At 42.3% G+C, this 19,437-nt stretch overlaps 2 protein-coding genes across 2 annotated transcripts; both read left to right on the top strand.

Annotated features, from left to right (window-relative positions):
- The first annotated feature begins 136 nt into the window (after nucleotides 1-136).
- On the top strand, nucleotides 137-1,114 carry psmb11a (proteasome 20S subunit beta 11a). Its single transcript, XM_062429152.1, has one exon. It carries the CDS (start codon nucleotides 137-139, stop codon nucleotides 1,112-1,114), a length of 978 nt encoding a protein of 325 aa, XP_062285136.1.
- Nucleotides 1,115-2,234: 1,120 nt separating this feature from the next.
- psmb5 (proteasome 20S subunit beta 5) lies at nucleotides 2,235-10,037 on the top strand. The gene is made up of 3 exons (XM_062429060.1): nucleotides 2,235-2,489; nucleotides 4,366-4,672; nucleotides 9,326-10,037. The coding sequence occupies exons 1-3, from the start codon at nucleotides 2,265-2,267 to the stop codon at nucleotides 9,607-9,609; spliced, it is 816 nt and encodes a 271-aa protein (XP_062285044.1). The 5' UTR covers nucleotides 2,235-2,264; the 3' UTR covers nucleotides 9,610-10,037.
- The last annotated feature ends 9,400 nt before the right edge of the window (nucleotides 10,038-19,437 follow it).

Below are 19,437 nucleotides of genomic sequence, written 5' to 3'. Positions count from 1 at the left end.
TTTGACCGTTTTTCCTCAGGATGGACTTGGGTTTAATCTGTGTTTGAGGAGTATATTTTTATCATCCGTCCTCCAGGAAAGACATTTTAATTTTGTGATCAAGGAATCCATCTATATCTGCTTCACTTAGATCATAATGGCTCTGGAAGATATTTGTAGCTTCAAGGACTCTCCTGTGCATGACAAGTGGTTTTCTGCTTTGCCTTTGGAAGACACGGCCACATCTTTCAATTTGACTGATTACAACCTTGGGTGGAGGAGACTGAAGAAATCAGAAAGAAACATTGGCGCCCCTCTGCAAATTTTTACCCCATCTTTGCCAAACTCTGCCCATTTCAACCATTCAATGACAGTTCGCAGGCCTTTCCCTCTGTGTCATGGAACAACGACCCTGGGCTTCATCTTCCAAGGTGGAGTCATTGCAGCTGCAGACACACGTGCCAGTGCTGGAGGACTTGTTGCTTGTCCAGCTGTCCATAAAATAACCCCAATTCACTCCCATTTAGTGGTTACATCCTCTGGTAGCGGTGCAGACTGCATGCTGTGGGAGCGAATATTGGCAAGAGAAATCAGACTCTACCAGTTGAGGCACAGACGCCGCCTGTCAATAAGAGGCACTGCCAAGCTTCTCTCATTTATGCTGCACCCTTTTAAAGGCACTGAAGTGTGTGTGGCCCTTACACTGTGTGGCTGGGACACAGAAGCAGTTACCTCTGACTGTGCAAATGACAGCTCCCTAGCTGTTAACCAAGATGTTACCACCGTTACACATTCTGCATCCCCTAACAGTGGCCCAAAGCTGATATATGTGTGCAGCGACGGGGCCCGTCTGCAGGGAAATGTCTTTTCTGTTGGCTCAGGCTCTCCTTATGCTTACGGAGTACTGGACGGAGGGATGAGGTGGAGCCTGAGCAAAGAGGAGGCCATCTCCTTGGCAAGAGAAGCAGTGTTCAGGGCCACTCACAGGGATGCATACTCAGGAAACAACGTGGACCTCTTCCACATCACGGCTCAGGGATGGAGCCAGAGACCGAGGGAGGACTTGAAAGAGGAATATTACAGAGAGATGGAGAAGAGGGCAAAGATAGTGGAGAAGAGAAAAAGAGCAACATAATTAAATGATCCAAGATAAGGCAAACAATTTATGTGCGTGTGGAGGGGGTGGGTTAACAGGGGCTAAATGTTAGAGATATTATAGCATAGTGATAGGCAAATAGCAGCCCGTGGATGAAATCTGGCCCTAATGAAAGTTTTAATTTTCATAAGTTACATCAAAACGTACATACATTTTCCACAAATCTACTGTAGATTTAACCAAAACATTTAATACTGCCCCCACACAAGAGGAGGATTTAAAACTATGGTTGTGCCCTGCTATTTGAACAAGGAAAGGTGCTGAAATTAAGTTTAATAAACCTAAAAACATTTAAAGTTTAATGTGTGAATTCCACAATTTTAGTCTGTGTGACCATAACAGATTTGTTCTTCACAAAAACAAATGGTTGGCAGTCTGACAGAAGTGCTGTTTTGAATTTTAGCCATATATTTCTTAACTGTGTTATAAATCTATTTTATTATTAAATTAAATAAAAGACAAAACATATAGCCTTGAGAGTGTATCCACGTTTTCAGCTATAATTAATCTATGATGATTAATATAATTTGACATAATGAATATCTCGCCGTACGCAGGGGTGTCAAACCTACAGCCCGTGGTCAAGAACCGACCTGCCAAGGGATCCAATCCGGCCCACTAGATAACTTTGCAAAGTATCATGCCTCAGGAGCAAGTTAAACTGTGAGGAGCCTACTTCATGTAAAATCCTGCTTCAAAAGTTTTTCCACCCTGACCAGAATACAATTGTGGTCATATTTAAACCATTCATATATGCAACATCAATCAGCAGCTTCTGTGCAAAATAATCTGTAAAAGACTGAAACATAATATTAATATTGTTAAAACTGCACTCTTTTGTTCATCTGTTTTATAAATAGATGGTTTGTTATAGTACTGTTATATATTATTTGTAGGTTATTATGCAATGGTTTTACTGGTCTGGTCTACCTGAGATCAAATTGGATTGATGTGGCCCCTGAACTAAAATGAGTTTGACACCCCTGACCTAATATTTATCTACCTACCTACATCAGTGCACAGATGTTACAGCCCGCCACAAACACAGGGGGCGCTGTGGGGATTCTTTGCCCTTATCACCAGCCATAAACGGCGGAAGTTGCTTGCTCATCATCAGACAGCTTCAAAGATGGCTCTTGCTAGTGTGTTGAACAGTGATTGTGCGGATTTTTCATTTGATAATAGTCTACCTTCTGGTTTTGGTTGTGGACCCGGACTGAGCGGTCTGGGGTTTGAGGCTACGCCGAGTGACAGCCTCAATTTCACCGTGAGAAACCCGCTGTGTGCCGTGGGAGATGACGGCGTCGAGAGGAAAATAGAGTTCCTGCACGGAACCACCACATTAGCATTCAAAGTAAGTTAACGAGTGGCCAGTTGTAGCTGACTGACCTAAGGCAACTTTAAACGAATTACTATGATGTTGAAGTGGACGTTTGATAAATCATTCACACCGTTAACATGCTTAAGAAGTGAAATTACGATACATTTCCATCGTTAGCATGCTAACTTAGCATGGCTACAAATCGCCTTCTCATCGCAGATGCTCTCTTAACTTGAGCCATTTGTGATGGTTTGTGGTTGATAGTACTGCCTTCAAAAGCAATAATAAGCTTATTATTCGTCTCTTGGTCTTGACAGGAATGTTAGTTCTTTTCTTGTGTGTCACTTGTTAATGGCTGGAACTTTAGCTCTTTAGCCCTAAAGCTTTCTTTGCACACGAGTCAGTGCTTGAATGGGAAGCCGTCTGCAAAATCAGTAAAAAGCACCTGTGCAGTATAAATACACGGCTATTGTCTGATTTGGTTAGATACATGTCAGATTACGTTTGCTTATGTGTAAGCTTTGATACTTGATACAGATATTAAAGGTGACTAATGTTATATTTAAAGTGATTAATGTTTCATCCGCTTGTTCACTTCAAATGTAGATGCAGTCATTTCACAGCTGCTTTGTGGAATATAATGATATAAACAAATGTCTAAAAGTCTTAACTTTTCCAGTCTTAATGCATGATATAAGTTGGACTGCATAGCATTGAATGAGGCTTAAAATACATTAAATACATGTTTGAGGTGTGCAGTGCATCCTTATTTATTTTGCTAACACTAATTGATATCTCGAGCAGTGGTCTTTCAAACACAAATATATATAAAATAATGTATAAATAAGAGGCCTAACTTTAAAAATGTGAGTTCATGTGTTCACCAATATATCCTTCTTGATTTTACAGCATTTAAAGTAGGCAGGAGTCAAGACAAGTTAAATTTTTTTTCTCCCATATGCATATCTGATTATTCTGTATATAGTATTAATTTTTAAAGCAGTTGGCATCTGTGTAATACTTGCCTGATACGCCACAGCCATAACACATAATTTATTTATGTCGTTAAACACAAGATAGCACAGTTATTAAAGTGCTTCTGGGGTCTCACCTGAGTAAAGAATAAAGTAGTAACTCCTAATGTGCCGGTGAATGATAAAGAAAAAGAGGAAATTGGATTCTCAAAGTTGAGGGCCGACCGCTTCTATCTGTAAGATTGAGGCCATGTTTAAAAGCTAATTAAAATAAGTTCAGCTGGGTTTACAGTCCACTTAGGATGAGTGGATCTTATTACTTTTCAATTATTACCAACAAGTGCCACGAATAGACCAAAACCAATAACTCAAGCTACTAACAAGAAGGTGTGTGTGGCCAGAGCCTGATAAAGTTTTTGCCTCTGTGTCACAAAACTTCACTGATGTCCAATAACTATTAAAAACACACAAGTGTCACACTGTTGTATTTTGGTGGTGCGCCTGTTCATTACAGTATACAAACAGCCAGTGTAGCCTTTTCCTTTCGGCTTGTTAAACACTGAAGTCCCTGCAGTTGCTGTTGGTCTCTGTTGATTAAAAAAACAAAGCCAGATAACTAAACTCTGTCATTACATTGATATTTAGTGGCTCTGTTTTTGTAAAAAGCAATGATTCTCAGGGCAAAAAAACTTGCATTGCAGAGGCATCCACATGGAGAGCAGCTATAAGTCAGTGGTGCAGGGACCAACATAAGTTACCCTGCACCATTTGTGTTTTCTCAGGCGCAGAATATAGAAATGTAATTCATACATTTGTGATTCAGTGTTTTTTGTGGAGTATTTCAACTTTTTGATGACTCGATCCATCAGTGACTGCTCTGTTGGACTGTGTCACCCTCCTGCTGTAATGTGTTCCCCTCCTGCTGCTCTCTTCAGTTCCAGCATGGTGTTATTGTTGCCGTGGACTCCCGGGCCACAGCGGGCTCTTACATCGCCTCGCAGACGGTGAAGAAGGTGATTGAGATCAACCCCTACCTGCTGGGCACCATGGCTGGAGGAGCTGCAGACTGTAGCTTCTGGGAGCGCCTGCTGGCCCGCCAGTGCCGCATCTACGAGCTTCGCAACAAGGAGCGCATCTCTGTGGCAGCGGCCTCCAAACTGCTCGCTAACATGGTGTACCAGTACAAGGGCATGGGGCTCAGCATGGGAACCATGGTGTGCGGATGGGACAAGAGAGGCCCAGGTAAACACAGCTCTATATGACACAGCATATACAATAGTAGAAATGCACAAATCCAGCTATTTTTCCTCCTGCATGCCAGTCTGATACCAATATGTTTTTTAAGGCTTGTTCAGTGCTTTATACGTCTTCATCAAATCACCTCACCCTGTGTGTGACTCCGCTCTTCACCCTGACCAAAAATGACCTGCTCAACAGAGTAGCTCCTCCAGCAACTTTCTTTTTAACTCCAGTTGCTGAAAGTTTGTTAATAAAGTCATAACCTCAGCCGACCTCCTTTTATCAAGCTCTGCCAAACATGTAATGTATTCCACCCATGCAAAGTTTCATAATGACCTCCCAACACACAGTGCAGAAAATGTCTAAACACACTGTTAGTAAAAGAGTACTCTTCTGTAAAACTTTAACATTGTCAACATTGCCTTCACATAAAAAACGCATTTATTGTGAAGTAAATAAGGAAGGGGCGAAGTATCAGCCTTAACTTTATGGATATTAGTTTATTGCTGCAAATGAACGGGGCAGAACATAAAACTGTTTAGATTGATGACATTTGGCTCACACCTGACCTGCTTATTGAGATTAATACTAGCGAAGATCTTGGTGGTGCATCCCTTTTATGTATTTATGTACTTATCCAAAATGAAATTTGTACTAGTAAAAATTACAGTTAGCACCTAAGTTGTTCATAATAGTTAAAACTGAAGTGAATTATCTTATTTACAATTTTAGTATCATTTTTTAACAATACAGTTTATTTAACTATACGCACGGTAAATTTCAGGTTGTAACATTTTTCCAAAATGAATGTATAGTCTCAAAGATTTTTGTTAAAGGGTCCTATTATGCGTTTCCTTATTTTCAGACATGCACATAATGTCACAGTGTCGGATGTTTATATTAAATGTGGTCAAAGTGTCTTATAATGAGGCAAACCTATATAGGAGTAATCCACAGCAAAGTAAAATAGTTTGTTTACCTGTTGGAGGTGTGCTGGTCGTCTGAAGCTCTTTGTCATTGCATCTGTTCTGTTGATCCACTGAACGAACAGCTCCAATTATTTCCATATCTGGCTGTGTCACCTGGGTTGCTGATAACAAAGCTCTGCTAATTAACTGAGGAATGTGTTTCATTTCCTGTAAATTCTTCATAAAAAAACATTATGTAGTATTTAAAAGCTTTTAATATGAAGCAGGAAATATGTTGGGTTTTCATCAGCAGTAACTTAACACAACTCTGATGCGGCCGTAAAGAGACAGGAGCTAAAAAGACTTATCAGAGACAGAGGCTGAACTGAGGGGCTGCATAAAGAGCCAGCATAATATAAATACGTTTTTTTGAACTGTGAATCATTCAAAGCTACTCTCAGGGAGTCTCAGAATAAAAACACAGTGCTGGAAATGAACCTTTAATTTTTATCCTGGTTTTTTGTTTTGTAACATGCTTAATTTATTACTGCTAGTAAAGGTTAAATATTCTCAAAACTATTGGCTAGCTTCGAATCTTGCGTAGTTGGAGTTTTTATTCATTTTCTGCTCGTCAGGTGATTTCCACCCTGTATTTGTGAGGAGTGTCATATTTTGGCATGTTAATTTCAAGTTCCAGCATATCACATGTCAGTTTTGTTTATCCGTGTTTTAATGATGACCCATCTGCCACACGCTTTAGTCCACAGCGCCTCTTTTGACGGCATTCATTATTTCCCAAACTGAGATTGAACATGAGTTTAACATAAATCTGAAATGAAGGTCTTCTGTTGCAATGTTGGAGTAGCAGCTATTTCTTGGTATAAAACAGACATATAATGTAATGATCTTTTGTGCACAGAACTATTTAGTCACATGTGCTGTTGCATTGAAGTAGCAGCACATTTGTAGTTGCTGGTATACTCCCCACCAGATGGCACTGCAGCCTCTATTATGCTCCACTTCTCTTTTTGAAATGAAAGCTGTGGCTTTTGGATGCCACACAGTGTGAGGCCGTACATCAAACAAGGTGTGCTTAAAGAGGCCGCCACAGTGACACAGTAATGGGAAATCGATGAAGCTGGGACTGCGGGCCAGCGAGGGCACGGCAGGATGACGGACGTCGGGTCCAAGCCCTGGACAATTGGGTCGCATGCATAATGCCCGTACACCCGCTGAGATCGATGCCGGCTTTGTCTGGAAAAGCAAGAGAGGTCCGTGTGAACAATGACGGCTTGCCGCTATGCCAACAAACGTAAATGACACGCGCTAAATCCTTGGCAATCAATTGGGTGGAGGGGGGGGGAAATAATGATCCCTGTATAAGTTGAATAGGTGTTGGGAGCTAGCCTTGGCCCCTGTAATGCCAGTGATTGAATGGAGAGGTAAATGTCATGTAAATGAAATCAATCGCGATTAGTCGGGAAGCTCATTAGCCGGCTACAATCACGTCAAGAGCACTTATTTCCCTGATGGAGTGTCTTAAGCTGCGTGGAAAATAAATCGAAGAAACGCTATGTTGAGGAGTTTGACAAACACGGCTCGCTGTACTAAACCTAAATGTTGTGACACCGGTAATCAGGCTGTAGTTAATGTTTGGTTGTTGGGTAGTAGGGTTCGCTTTCAAGAAAGAGAAGCGATTAATACTCTGCTTTTTCATCCCCTAGGGCTCCCTACAAGGTCATGAAGAGTCTATAATAACATGACATGTGATTAAACTGGATGTAGCCTCATGACAGAAAAGTAGAATAGTGTGTGATATGTAACCTTATCTGAGAAGACCCATGTGGCAGCCCGTTTTCCCAAGAGAGTGATGTAATAATTCCCCCCCCCCCCACTCTCTGTTCAACTGCTGCTCTCCCTTTTTTTTTTTTTTTTACGTCCTGATCCAGTGGTGAATTCTAGCAGGAACGACAGATGACAGACAGACACCGACCAGTTTGATGCTAGCCACCCATCCATCGCACTGTGCTCCTCACCTCACGCTTAAAAGCTGTCAGTCCAGCCAGCTGCACAGACTGCTGTTAAAAAAAGAAAGAAAAAAAGGCTCCTTAAGCACCTGTCAGCTGAGTGATGGAGTGGAAGGAGCCTCTCTTGCCCACAACTGCTTCAATGCTCTACCATCCAGGCAGCGTTCAGCTTTAATGTGGGGCCTCATGAATTTCAAACCCCCCCTCCCCTCGTCCTCTCTTTTCCCTTCTTTTTTTTAGTTTTCTGAGCACTCATCAGTGCCTTCGTACTTGTCTGCGTCACTGTTTTGGCGTGCCGAGGCCATGAAGTCAATATCGCATCGGCCTTTACAAAGACCCCAGGTGTGTTTTAGGAAAGGATAGATGTGGGAAGTGTGTTTTTTTTCTACCAGCGCCACTCTGCTTCTATACTTGGACCTCCTAAAGAGTCCTCATCCACCTCCGTCAACCGTGCTACTCAACACGAGAGGCTGCCTTTTACAACTCTCTCTGCCTGCCTATTATGTTTTTAACGAGTCCCTTACAGTTTTCAAGAGAGGAACAGGCAGGTCTCAGAATGGCAAATTACCCCCGTGCACAGACAGGCACTGGATGATTATCATGGCAAGCTAACGACAGGCTGAGGAAGCTGCAATTTGCCAATTGAAAGTAATGTTAAGCTCCCTTTTTTTCTTTTTCTTATTTATTTATTTTTCAGGAAAAGCAAGTGGCTCTCTACTCTATCCCTAATAGACTGTCACTAGTTTAGCTGAGCAACGGCGAGCGAGAATGTGCAATCCGAGGGCATTTTGAAGTGTCTTTTAATGTGCGAGATGAGCAACAGCAGTGGATATTAGGCAATTTTCTATGCGTGTGTTCCCGCGTTGCTCCGTGTTAGTATCATTTTCACAAATCTTTTTTTTCCTGCTTTTGTGAGGCGCTGTGAAAAACATGCCTTTTCACAGGCTGTCTTTTTCACCATCTGCAAAAGCCGGCTGTGGGCGAAACTCGCAGGCTGGTGCTCGTCACCCCCCCTACTCACGTCACTCTGGGATCAGGCCCCGGCGAGTGTGTCACTGTGCTGAACAAAATGTCTCGCACGTGTCCACGAAAGCGTGGCCGCGAAACAAACTGTCCCTCACAGGTCCGTCAGAGCATTGTGTGGTGGGATTACACCTAAAAAAAAAATCATTTTTTTTTATTAGTGTAGGCGTTCCAAGTGTCATTTAAGCGTGGGCAGTGGAGGTGAAGAGAATGTCCGTGTTTACATGTGTGGAAGGATATAAATGCGCTGTACTCCTCTGATGTCCACAGGATGTGAGCTCGCTGTTTTCACCCCCCCCCCCCCTTGAGTTGTGAGGTGCAGTTACCTGCACAGCTCGGGGTTGCGCGTCGATAGTTAATTTTTGGCCTGTTTGCAGAGGATCAATAAGGCCCGGGAGCAGGGGCCCCTGGGCCGACAGCAGCGTGGCCCGTGCCTCGTCAGCAGGTTCCATGGCCGGCTTCATTTTACTTGAAGAGGATGCAGCTGTTCATATCTGCCAGCCTTACTTCACTTGGAGAGGTTGCAGCTGTTCACATTGTCTCTCTGGAGGACACGGCGTGTGTGTGTATCTGTGTGCTTACAAGTTTGCGTGTGTTTGTTTTGTGTGAGAGAGCAGCAGTGTTAGTTGCGCACCAATCTCATGAGAATGGAGGATGCTCACTTTATACCGTTTCCTTTCCTTGTCCTTCCTCCACAGGGCTGTACTATGTCGACTCAGAGGGGAACCGGGTGTGCGGCGACATGTTCGCCGTTGGCTCGGGCTCCATGTACGCCTACGGTGTGATGGACAGCGGCCTGCGGCAAGACCTGACGGTCGAGGAAGCCTGCGAGCTAGGCCGCCGTGCCATCTACCAGGCCACATACCGCGACGCCTACAGCGGAGGGCAGGTCAACCTGTACCACGTCCACAGCGAGGGCTGGACCAGGGTCTCCCAGGAAGATGTGCTCATGCTGCACCAACAGTACAAGGAACAGGCATAGTCATTACAATCAAAAGCACAGTAGGGTGAAGGAAGGGGCGGTGTTTGGAGAATAGTTTATTCCAGTATCCAATGTTTAAGATGTTGTGAAATATCAGTAGGGTTGACACACTAATAATATATAAAAAAAATTAAAAAAAACCGGACTCATTAACTGATTGATCTCCACTTGTATCACTTCTCTGACCCATTTTTGACTTGTTACTAGCTTAAAGCTTTATGTTGTACATTTTTAACAATGCCAACAAGCTCCACTCACCCTGCACAGTGTCTGAATTGAGGGGCTGCAGAGAAGAGGGAGGGGGGGCCCGATGACTCAAACACGTTTTATTACAGTGTGGGAGTAGTGTGGTGCTTGCCCTACATACATTTCATTTGGATTGTACCCTGGAAAACTACATCATCTTTCTCAATAAATCTATGATCTTTTTTTCAAGAGTTGTTTTGTTATTTTGAACAAGCGCTGAGTTTACCTTTAGGTCACAGGACAGCAAGCAGCATTTTCTTTCTCAGAATTTACTCTCTTTATGTAAATGCGTCTCATCTCCTCATCGTCCTTTGATGTAGTCATTTCCCCCCCTGTTTGTGTTTACATTTCAGTCATCTGTTCCCCCAGCTGTTGGGATACTGAGGTACATCCGAAACCTGTTTTGTCTCCACTATATGTTCCACGTTTATTAGCAGGGAGTCATGCTGTCTAAATAGCACAATTTAATTGCATACTACCAACCTCAGTAATTGTGCCTCCTGAGTTGTAACGCTGTTTTCTTCTCCTCATTGATAATGTTCCCTTCGTCCGCTCACGTTGCAGAAATACGTCTTTTAATTGGAGGGGTGAGGGGAATTTATTCTTTAATTCCAGCCCGACACTTAATTTCTCAATGCGTAATGTTGTGTGCCACCCTGGTGTTTTACAATGTAACGACCTGCGCTGGCTGTGGGTGCCCCTCCAGTGGCTTTTATGGTTGGGAATAAACACTAATAAAGGGGATGGCAGTAGAAATCCGAAGCCACCGCGCTTTTCAAACCATGGTTAAAAACCAGTTTCACAGGTGACCAGTTAGCAGATGGAATAGAAATGGGATTTCGATAAATGGAAATGAGCAGGTCTCGTCTGTGATGCTGCGCCAGTTAAATGAAGTGATGGGAATGGCGCCATCAAAACTATCTATGCAAGTGTGTATGGATTTGTGATAAAATGGAGCAAATGTGGATAAAAGCCTTAATACTTAAGAGGAAAACGGCTTTAACAACCTTTCTCTTGAGCAACGTCTAGGAATGATTTTTTTTCTTCCACAAACAGATTAAAAATTACTCTAAATTCCATCCTCACAATAGCAGATAAAAGCAAGGTCTTCCAGAACCGTTAAATATCCGACATACTGCACACTGTCATTTAAGAGTAGTGTAGGAAGACTAGCCTTGTTTTAAAAAAGATAGCTTTGAAGGGGCTGCAATCTTAGTCCATAATTGTCTGAGATAAAACTCAAGCAAAAGAATTGATATTTAACTAGGAAACTTTTTTTCCCCAATGTACAATTCGAACCACCTATTAAACAAACAACCAGCACATTCTTTAATTGCACAATTACTGTGTGTATATATGGAAAGATGGATTTTTGATCGATAATTTGAAAGTGGATATGGTTAAAAAAATGGGTTGGCATTTTTTTTAATCTTAATTGCTTTCCTTTTTTTCAAGCTAGTCTCCCAGGACCAGATTATGTTTCCTTTGTTTGCTGCAAGATTGCTTATTTTTGTTCTTTGCTTTTCATTTAAAGGGGCAATATGTAAGAATTTTTATTTAAAACGTTCAAAAATTGACTAAAATAATCAACAGAATGTGAAGAGATAACAGTTTTGACGTTATGCCAAAGACGTCTATGTATTGTGTTGCAGAGTTATCTACTGAAGTAAGCATGCTAATCAGCTAGCCCCGGCTCGTCCTGTCATGTAATACCACTTTGTACCTTGAGAGGCAATACTGAGTCACTGTAGCGTCCAGCCTGCCATCAGTCCAACATGAGGGGATGAAGAGGACAGCGCCACTACTTCAAGGTGATACTACAATTCACCATGGCAACAGGTAAATAAAAGTAAGTCTCCATTTAAATCCAGTGGATGTAGCGTTATTAATACATGTGTATGCGGATGGTGTATCTATTATAAAGAGCCAGCAAGAGTCAGAGCGGGGGAAAATGTCAAGAAGTTAACAGGTTTATTCGGTTGTGTCCATTAATTCATCATTTAGTAGACTTCCATTTCCTTAATGGAAAGAAAAGTGGTGGAATCTGACTGCATATCAGGCCGTAACCTACATTACATTTTTAATATATTTGTTCAGCTTTAATCTGATGAGGGCAAAACACAGGAGGCAGAAACTGAAGATGAAAAATGAGAAGATTTTTAAAAAAAATTTAAAAAAAGATATAAAGATCAAAGACATAGAGACATTGTAAGCTCACAATCTGATCCATTAATAATGTGTTTGGTGATTTGCACTTGAAAAGGCATCAAGGTTAAAATACAGCAGATTTTATACTTTTAGACATCTATTTGGATCTTGTCTCAACAGCATTCCGTAAATTAAATTCAGCTACTTCAACAAATATAGTCAATTTAAACCCACTGAAATGCTGTAAAGACATAAAGACTATGAATTCCATTTGAATAAATAACTACAGTCTGCAACTGCACCACGATCCTTCACTCAGAAATATTAACATATAATCTCTACTATAATAGGAATGATGCTCCATCAGTGTGACCAATCACATGAGTGATAGAGATAATTATTCATTGGGAGCACTGATAATGCAATATTAATTTGGCGCTAATGTACCGTGACGTAACGGACACCCCAACTCTGGTGATATGCTGCCCCCAATTTGTTTGGCGTAATTGTGAATTAGACAGATGACTCATTATTACATATAACACCTTTAAAGGCACCAATATGCTTCAGTCAAGTTTTTGTTGGAGCATCAAACCGCACATCCCCCACTCATATTTCCAAATTCAGAAAAGGTGGGCTGCCAATTTTTTGGAGCTTTCTAAAGCCAACAATCTGATAAGCACATCCATTTCACACAGTGATCGGCCGGTGGTGAGAAGGTGAGAAATAACATGAACTTTTCTTTCAAGCTCTCTCTTTAGTTTTTAACACAACTACTTCACATCACTTTTTACTCACGCTGGCCTCATAACTTCATGAATAGCAGCACCGTCTGTCAGTCGGCTCACTGCTTTTGTCCAGATTGTAATATCTCAACAGCTATTGAATAGATTGCCATGAAATTGTACAGATATTGATGTCCCCCAGAGTAAGAATCCCGCAGACTTTTTCTCTTTTTTCCCCCCCGTCTATCGCCACCAGCACGCTTATATTTGTGGCTTTGAGTGATATGCATCAACAGCTAATGGACTGGTTGGTATGAAATGTGGTGCAGATATTCATCCCATGAATTGTAATAACTTTAGTTACCCCAGATGACATTGTATGACCTAGATTTATTTCATACTGAACTATTAAGAGGCTATTTTTTGTGGGGGTGAGAGGTACTATTTAGTTATGTGTATAAAACTTTTGCAGGTGGAGTGGGTTTTCCTGTTTCCTCTTTTGGCCTGTAGTCAAGTATGGCAAAAACACTTCACTCCATGAATTTTCACCATGTTGAGAATCATCCACCCTGTCTGTGTATGTGTGACCTTGGCATTAGACCAGCAGACTGTAGATAGTGTGCTGGCAATGGTAGACGGTCAACCATGTCTGGCACGAAGATTGCAGGTCTTCAACAGGTATTTCCTGAATAGCTGCTATTATCAGTGCAGCCTTTCAAAATATTCCCACAAAGCTTTACACTCAGGGCAAGAGAGTGACACTCTGGGGAGGCATGACAAAATGAAGAAAATAGCTTTTTTTCCCCCTCTTTTTTTTCTCAGCTGAAATTAGACAGCAACGCAATGAAAAAGACCAGCTGGCGATACTGAAAGGTGCCAGCACGATGATTTTCACACTGTCAGAAAATAACCCCTGTGCTCACATTATGCCATCTGTCAGGTGGTCATGAGTGATTTCACTCCCGGACACCAGATCATATCGGAACGCGGTCCTAAGTGTGCCCGGACAACTCTTTAGGAGTCGCACACATCTCACATTTGAGGCATTGTTTCCCACGATTTGCTGCTCGGAGTTTGTAATTGGATCCTCAAAAGGAAAATCAACCACAGTAAGGGTGAACGCTTTTGGTATTCTATCTAGCAGCCATTGTTTATTCCAGTTGATGCTTTACTTCGATGGAAAAACAAATGAGAAGTCTATTTGGCTTGGGTAATGACTCCCGGCTGGCCGCCTCTCGTTCACCCCGAAGGCTCTCCAGGTGTCATATAATCAGTACAACCAAGTCCTTAAATGCGTGCCAGTTCTGACAAACAACAAAGCTGGCATGAAGATAATTACGTTTGTGGTCCCTGTGCATCCCTTTCCTTGCTGGCGCAAGAGGCAGCCGCTGCCTCGCCTCGTTTGAGAGGTGCTGTTTTTCATCCCATGCGATGACAGCCACACTCTTGTCATTCCCGCCGCGTGCTTGCCACAGCCGGCTCGCTCTACTCGAGAATGTTCTTTTTTTTTTCTTTGCCTCCCCCCTCCTCTCGTACTCCTCTTCCCCAGCAATGTTTTTGGCAATTGCTTTTCTTTTTTTTGACTCGATTAATTCAGTGACACGAATGAATACAGCCCGGCAAAGTAAACAGTGCAGCCCTTGAGTTCTGTCCAATCTGAGTCAGTGCTCGTCCGTTTCCCAGCAGGCACTTAGGAGCTTCTGCCAACACCGCTATTGCTGCTCTTGACGATCATCATGAGGTTGATGGTGAGGATGAGGATGAGGATGATGATAGCCCCCACTATTAGTGCAGACTGTGCCTCAAGAGGCCTGAAGCAGTTGGCTGTTTATCCCTTGTCATGACACCTGACTGTATAAATGGGGCCTGTCTGTTTGTTTTATCGTCAACAGCGCCAGGCCTTGCCTCCCAGGCAAACATAGACAGGGTCAGGGAGACTACAGTTAAAGACATGGCAGCAAGAGCGATGGTGGCCGCCACGGTCACTCCACTTACTCCCATGTGGCTCCTGGACACATTTTTTTTTTATATATTGCACCGCGTCCTTTAATACGTTGTGTTTAAGTCCCTCAGGGCAGAGAAAAGTGAATTGCGGATTCTGTTGTTGCACAGTATCAATGTGCTTTTTTTCCCAGACTTCTTGCTATTTTAGTAGCAGTTCAGTTCTGGTTATGTGAGCACTTACATCTGTTTAAGTGACACGCGAATACGGGGGATTGTGTTTTTCTCTGGACTGACCTTGCACACTGGTTGGTATACTGTACTTTGCTACTGTAAACTTTATTTGTTGACATTTTTAATCGTGGGATGTGGAGGTTGTCATTTTTATAAATCATTGGATCCACATTGGATTCCACATTATTTTCCCTCTGATGATCATCCCTCCGGATATTTCTGCTTTACAATTCTGATAGAAGAGTACAGAAGTACAGTGTGTTTTTTGTTGGTTTGAAGTGCCACTCACAGTCCTTTTGACAGAGTAGCCGGCCCCAGCGGAAGAGCCATCTCGAGAGGAACAACCCTGCCAGGCCTGAAGCCTGCATCCCCCTTTTCTCCATTCCCCTATTTCACCTCTTCATTTGTCCATCCCTTTTTCTGTTCCACATTTTGACTTAATCCTCCCTGTGGTGGCCTCAGCCTGTCGTGAACTTCCCTCCGGCCTAATCCTGCTCTGACCAATGCCTACCCCCCCCAACAGAACCAACGAGGAAATGGAGGCATTAATTACCCACCCCAGAGCTTGTTACCCAGGCTCAGCTCTTTCAGCTTCCTGGCTCTTCACTGACTCTGCAATTGTAATTCAGCAGGGTACCCAGGACGTGAGGGTAATAACAGAGGGTACCCGTCCAAACGGACGATCGCCCACTGATAGATGATCCTATGGGCCGGACGTGACGGAGCTGACGTGAGGGGGCCGGGAGTGACTCTGAAAGTGATTGACACACAGCTTTGGCACTGGGATTATGTGTGAGAGAAATAATTTATGACTTTCTCTTCCAGAGCCGAGACGAATGCCAGAAATGAGTAATGACCTCTTGGAAGTTCAGCTTCTCTGATCGCAAACAATAGCCCAGGTTGTCACCGCTGTGGAAATGACAGAATTGATGGCGTTATGAGAATGAGAAGCTAATGGACTAAATCATGGAAATGGCAGCTTAATTAAATATCAGGACCCCGATATGAACAACACATTACATTAGAGACGTACTGACTGATCAATACTATTGTTCTTTATCTTGCTAACTGCCTCTCTTTGTGTATCCTCCTGTAGCTTGTCAGCGTTTCTTTTCGCTGGCCCTTTGTGTCATGCTTTTTCTCTGACAGTTTGAGTGCCAGAGTCTTGAGTGCCCAGCAGTCGGCCTCCTTTGTGTTATTCAGCGTCTGATGTTTTCATGTAAGCGCTGTGGTGGAAAAGTAAATGTCTTATTTGCTGAGCCACTGTCTCTCCTCAAGCATATCCCACCATTCCTCCCTTTTTTGCCATTACCATCAGTCTGTTTGCTTTCTATCCCTCTATCAGCAAGTTTTTTTTAACCTCTCATGCTATATTCTCTATCTGACTCACTCCTATTTGCTTTTTCTCTGCCACACTGCTCCCTACCATCCACCCTTTCCTCCCCCCTCTCTACTTTCCCCATTATCCCACCCCTTCTCTCCTATTCTCCCTGCTCCCCTTCCTTGCCTTTCTTTGCTCAGGACCGATCTGCTCTCATTACATTGATGGCCCTGATGATTCAGTTGAATGGTGCACTCTCTCCCCAGTTCCTCTCCATGGCCTTCCTTTGCAGTCTGCTCATACAGCAGCACTCAACGGTTCTTTCTCTGTGGGCACAATGACAACGTGTCACCTGCTGCTCAGCCCCGTGACCCCTCTATCATCATATAGACTACAGGGAGATATGTGAACTGATGTATGCTTTATTTAACAAGACTCTTCAGGTGTAAACATTGTAGATACAAGAGGATACAGCAAACAGCAGTCGGGTATCTGTTTTGGGGGTGTGTGTGTAGGTGTTTAGAAAGGCATGTGTGGGTAACGGTGTGAGAGTATTTGATAAGGTGGAAGTACATTTTTATTTAATCTTGTTTTCAGTCTTTCACACTCAACTGGCCTATTTCAGATCTCAGGTGCAGGAGTTCCCCTTTGATATCGGCACAACCCCCAGCAAGTGCTGGCAATACTCACTACCTGAACTAGCTGCTTTATTCATCCCTAATGGTGCATCACCTGATCAGAATTACCTGCACTGCAGCTGACTTTGGTTTGCTTCCACTCCAACTTACTCTGGTCACTACCACTGTATTTTGCTAAAATGCAAATATAATGCTGCGTCACATTTCTTCTCTACACCCTCACTCTCAACCCCCATCCCCATCTGGGTGTACACTCATCTGTAATATAATGTTATCCAACACAGAACTTAATGTTGTTAGGGGACTCTTTAGTCCCTCTCCTCCCCTTTGATAAATATATAGTCTTTTTTCACAATGCAGCTATATGACCTTGCACTTTGAGAAGGAAAATGAAGCGTAGACGTTGGTAGTGCCGCAGGATGTGATCTGGCATTTAAATGGTGAATTTACCAAACGAGTCTAAAGGTTAGGCTGTGTGAGGCTGTCTCACAATGACAGTGCTAAAATGCTGGTGTTTAGCAGTCCATGTTTAGCATCTTCACTGTGTCAGTCTACCATGTTGGCATATATTTTTGTGGAGAGAGATATCATTTCCCATTCATTTTCTCTCGTTTGTGGACTTTAATGTAAAAAAAAACAAACCCAAAAAGAAGTCAGAGCCTAGTCAACCAGATGTTCTTCATTGCAAATTGTCACACTCATGAGCCAATAGCGTCGTTTACAGACCAATAGGGAATATCGGAACACAGAGTATTGATCAACTTTAGCTTATCGTTCTGACATTGGAATTCCACATGATAGACTGACAACGGTAAGATTCATATTATTGTTGTTGAATGTTCAATCAGTGAAAACATGTTCAGATAAATGATTGACAGACAGAATGGTTTGCTACAGATGGTGGCTATCCAGCTAACGTTAGCCTTGTTCTTGTGTGTATATGATCACTGGAGGTGGTTATGTACAGTACACCTGGTTCAGATATATAGTAGTGAGTGAGACGTATTGCACAGTGTATTTTAGACTAAAATAAATATATATCATTTGTAAGTACAGTGGGTATTATAGTGTTCCAATGTAAATGTAAAATATGTTACCCCAGTCTCCCCTGCAGTAGACTGACTGGTTTAATATAAAATAATCAGCCGACCTGCAGATTTAAATGATGGAGTGATGAGTGTGTATACTGTAGCTAATGTTAGTCCAGCTGCTGGCAACAGCTGCTCAGCTTGACGGATGTCCCAGGAACACACAATCCTGTCGCTTCCGACTTTATCTGTCCATTTACTGCCACCTTACAAATGCATTTATACTAAGAGCAGGGGAGTGTCGCTTATTCAGTTCATCACTTTTGTGTTGATTTTGTTGGAAGCTTTATAATCAGAGACCTGCTGTCTAACACTCAGCTATCGGCCTGCATTAACCGAGCAGCTGCTTCTGTTAAAGATGTTCGTTTAGCATTAGCATGAACCTCAGATACCTAAACTGAATAGCAGCCAAACAACTCCTAAACTTTAAGCTTCATTGTTAACCAATAGGACTGCCGCAGTGAGCAGATTGAGGTAAGCTGTGACTTTTTTATTCCTCGAAAGACAGAGAGGTGCGTTTGTTTCACAGTTTGTGTGGCCCTTACAGGTGGTGACCAAATACAACTGTAACTCAATATGAACCGCGTACTACAGGAAATCTAGACATTTTTTAACAGTTACACTGCATATCCCTTGTCTTCTGCATTATCAATTAACATATTTATAATCAGCTGAATTATTAACAGCAATTAACCAATAATTGATTAATCATTGGCATACCTACTTCATATCATCTATTTTCTGTGTACTAGTAGGCCCAATTTGCAAGATAGACAAGTCTATGGGAAATATCTTAACAACCTAAACATGGGTGTGGGTGGATGTGTATTAAGGCCATGCACCATAGTTGAATAGAGACAAAATAAATCCCATTCTTCTATCAGAATAAAACTCATTAACATAAACCCACATACAATATATTTCTGTATTATAACCTTTATCTTTTACCATTACATTATGCAAATTATGTCAAATCATGAAATAAGGCAGAACAAATATTCCGACTTCAGATGTGTTGTCTTCCCCTAATCTTATTGTATGTGTATAATAATTAATAAGAAATAAAAAGTTATGTATCGAGAGGATATGTAGATCGTTTAGATTTTTTGAAGGAGTAAAAAATGACACAAGCCTCAGTATCAGTTTCATCGATTTAAGATGGCATTGAAAGGAACCCCTCTACGGCTTTGCATCTTTATCACCTTTTTTCACCCCTGATGAGTTTGCACCCCTGATCTGCCATTGTAGCCAACATCTACATGGAAGAAGTAGAAAGCTGATCCATGAACATCACCGAGCCACTGGTTTATATATGTGGACGACAAAAATGAAATGCCTTCACAGAGCACATTAACTCAGTGGACAGTAACATCAAGTTCACATGAGAAGATGTCGGGAACAACAGCTTGACCTTTTTGGACTGTGCTGTACACATTGAATTATACAGGAACCCCCCACGCACAGACCAATACTTACTCTTTGACTCT

The sequence above is a fragment of the Scomber scombrus genome, chromosome 11, assembly GCF_963691925.1.
Source record: "Scomber scombrus chromosome 11, fScoSco1.1, whole genome shotgun sequence".
Classification (NCBI taxonomy): Eukaryota; Metazoa; Chordata; class Actinopteri; order Scombriformes; family Scombridae; genus Scomber; species Scomber scombrus.
The sequence above is the reverse complement of the archived record's forward strand: the minus strand, read 5'-3'. Positions and strand labels throughout refer to the sequence as shown.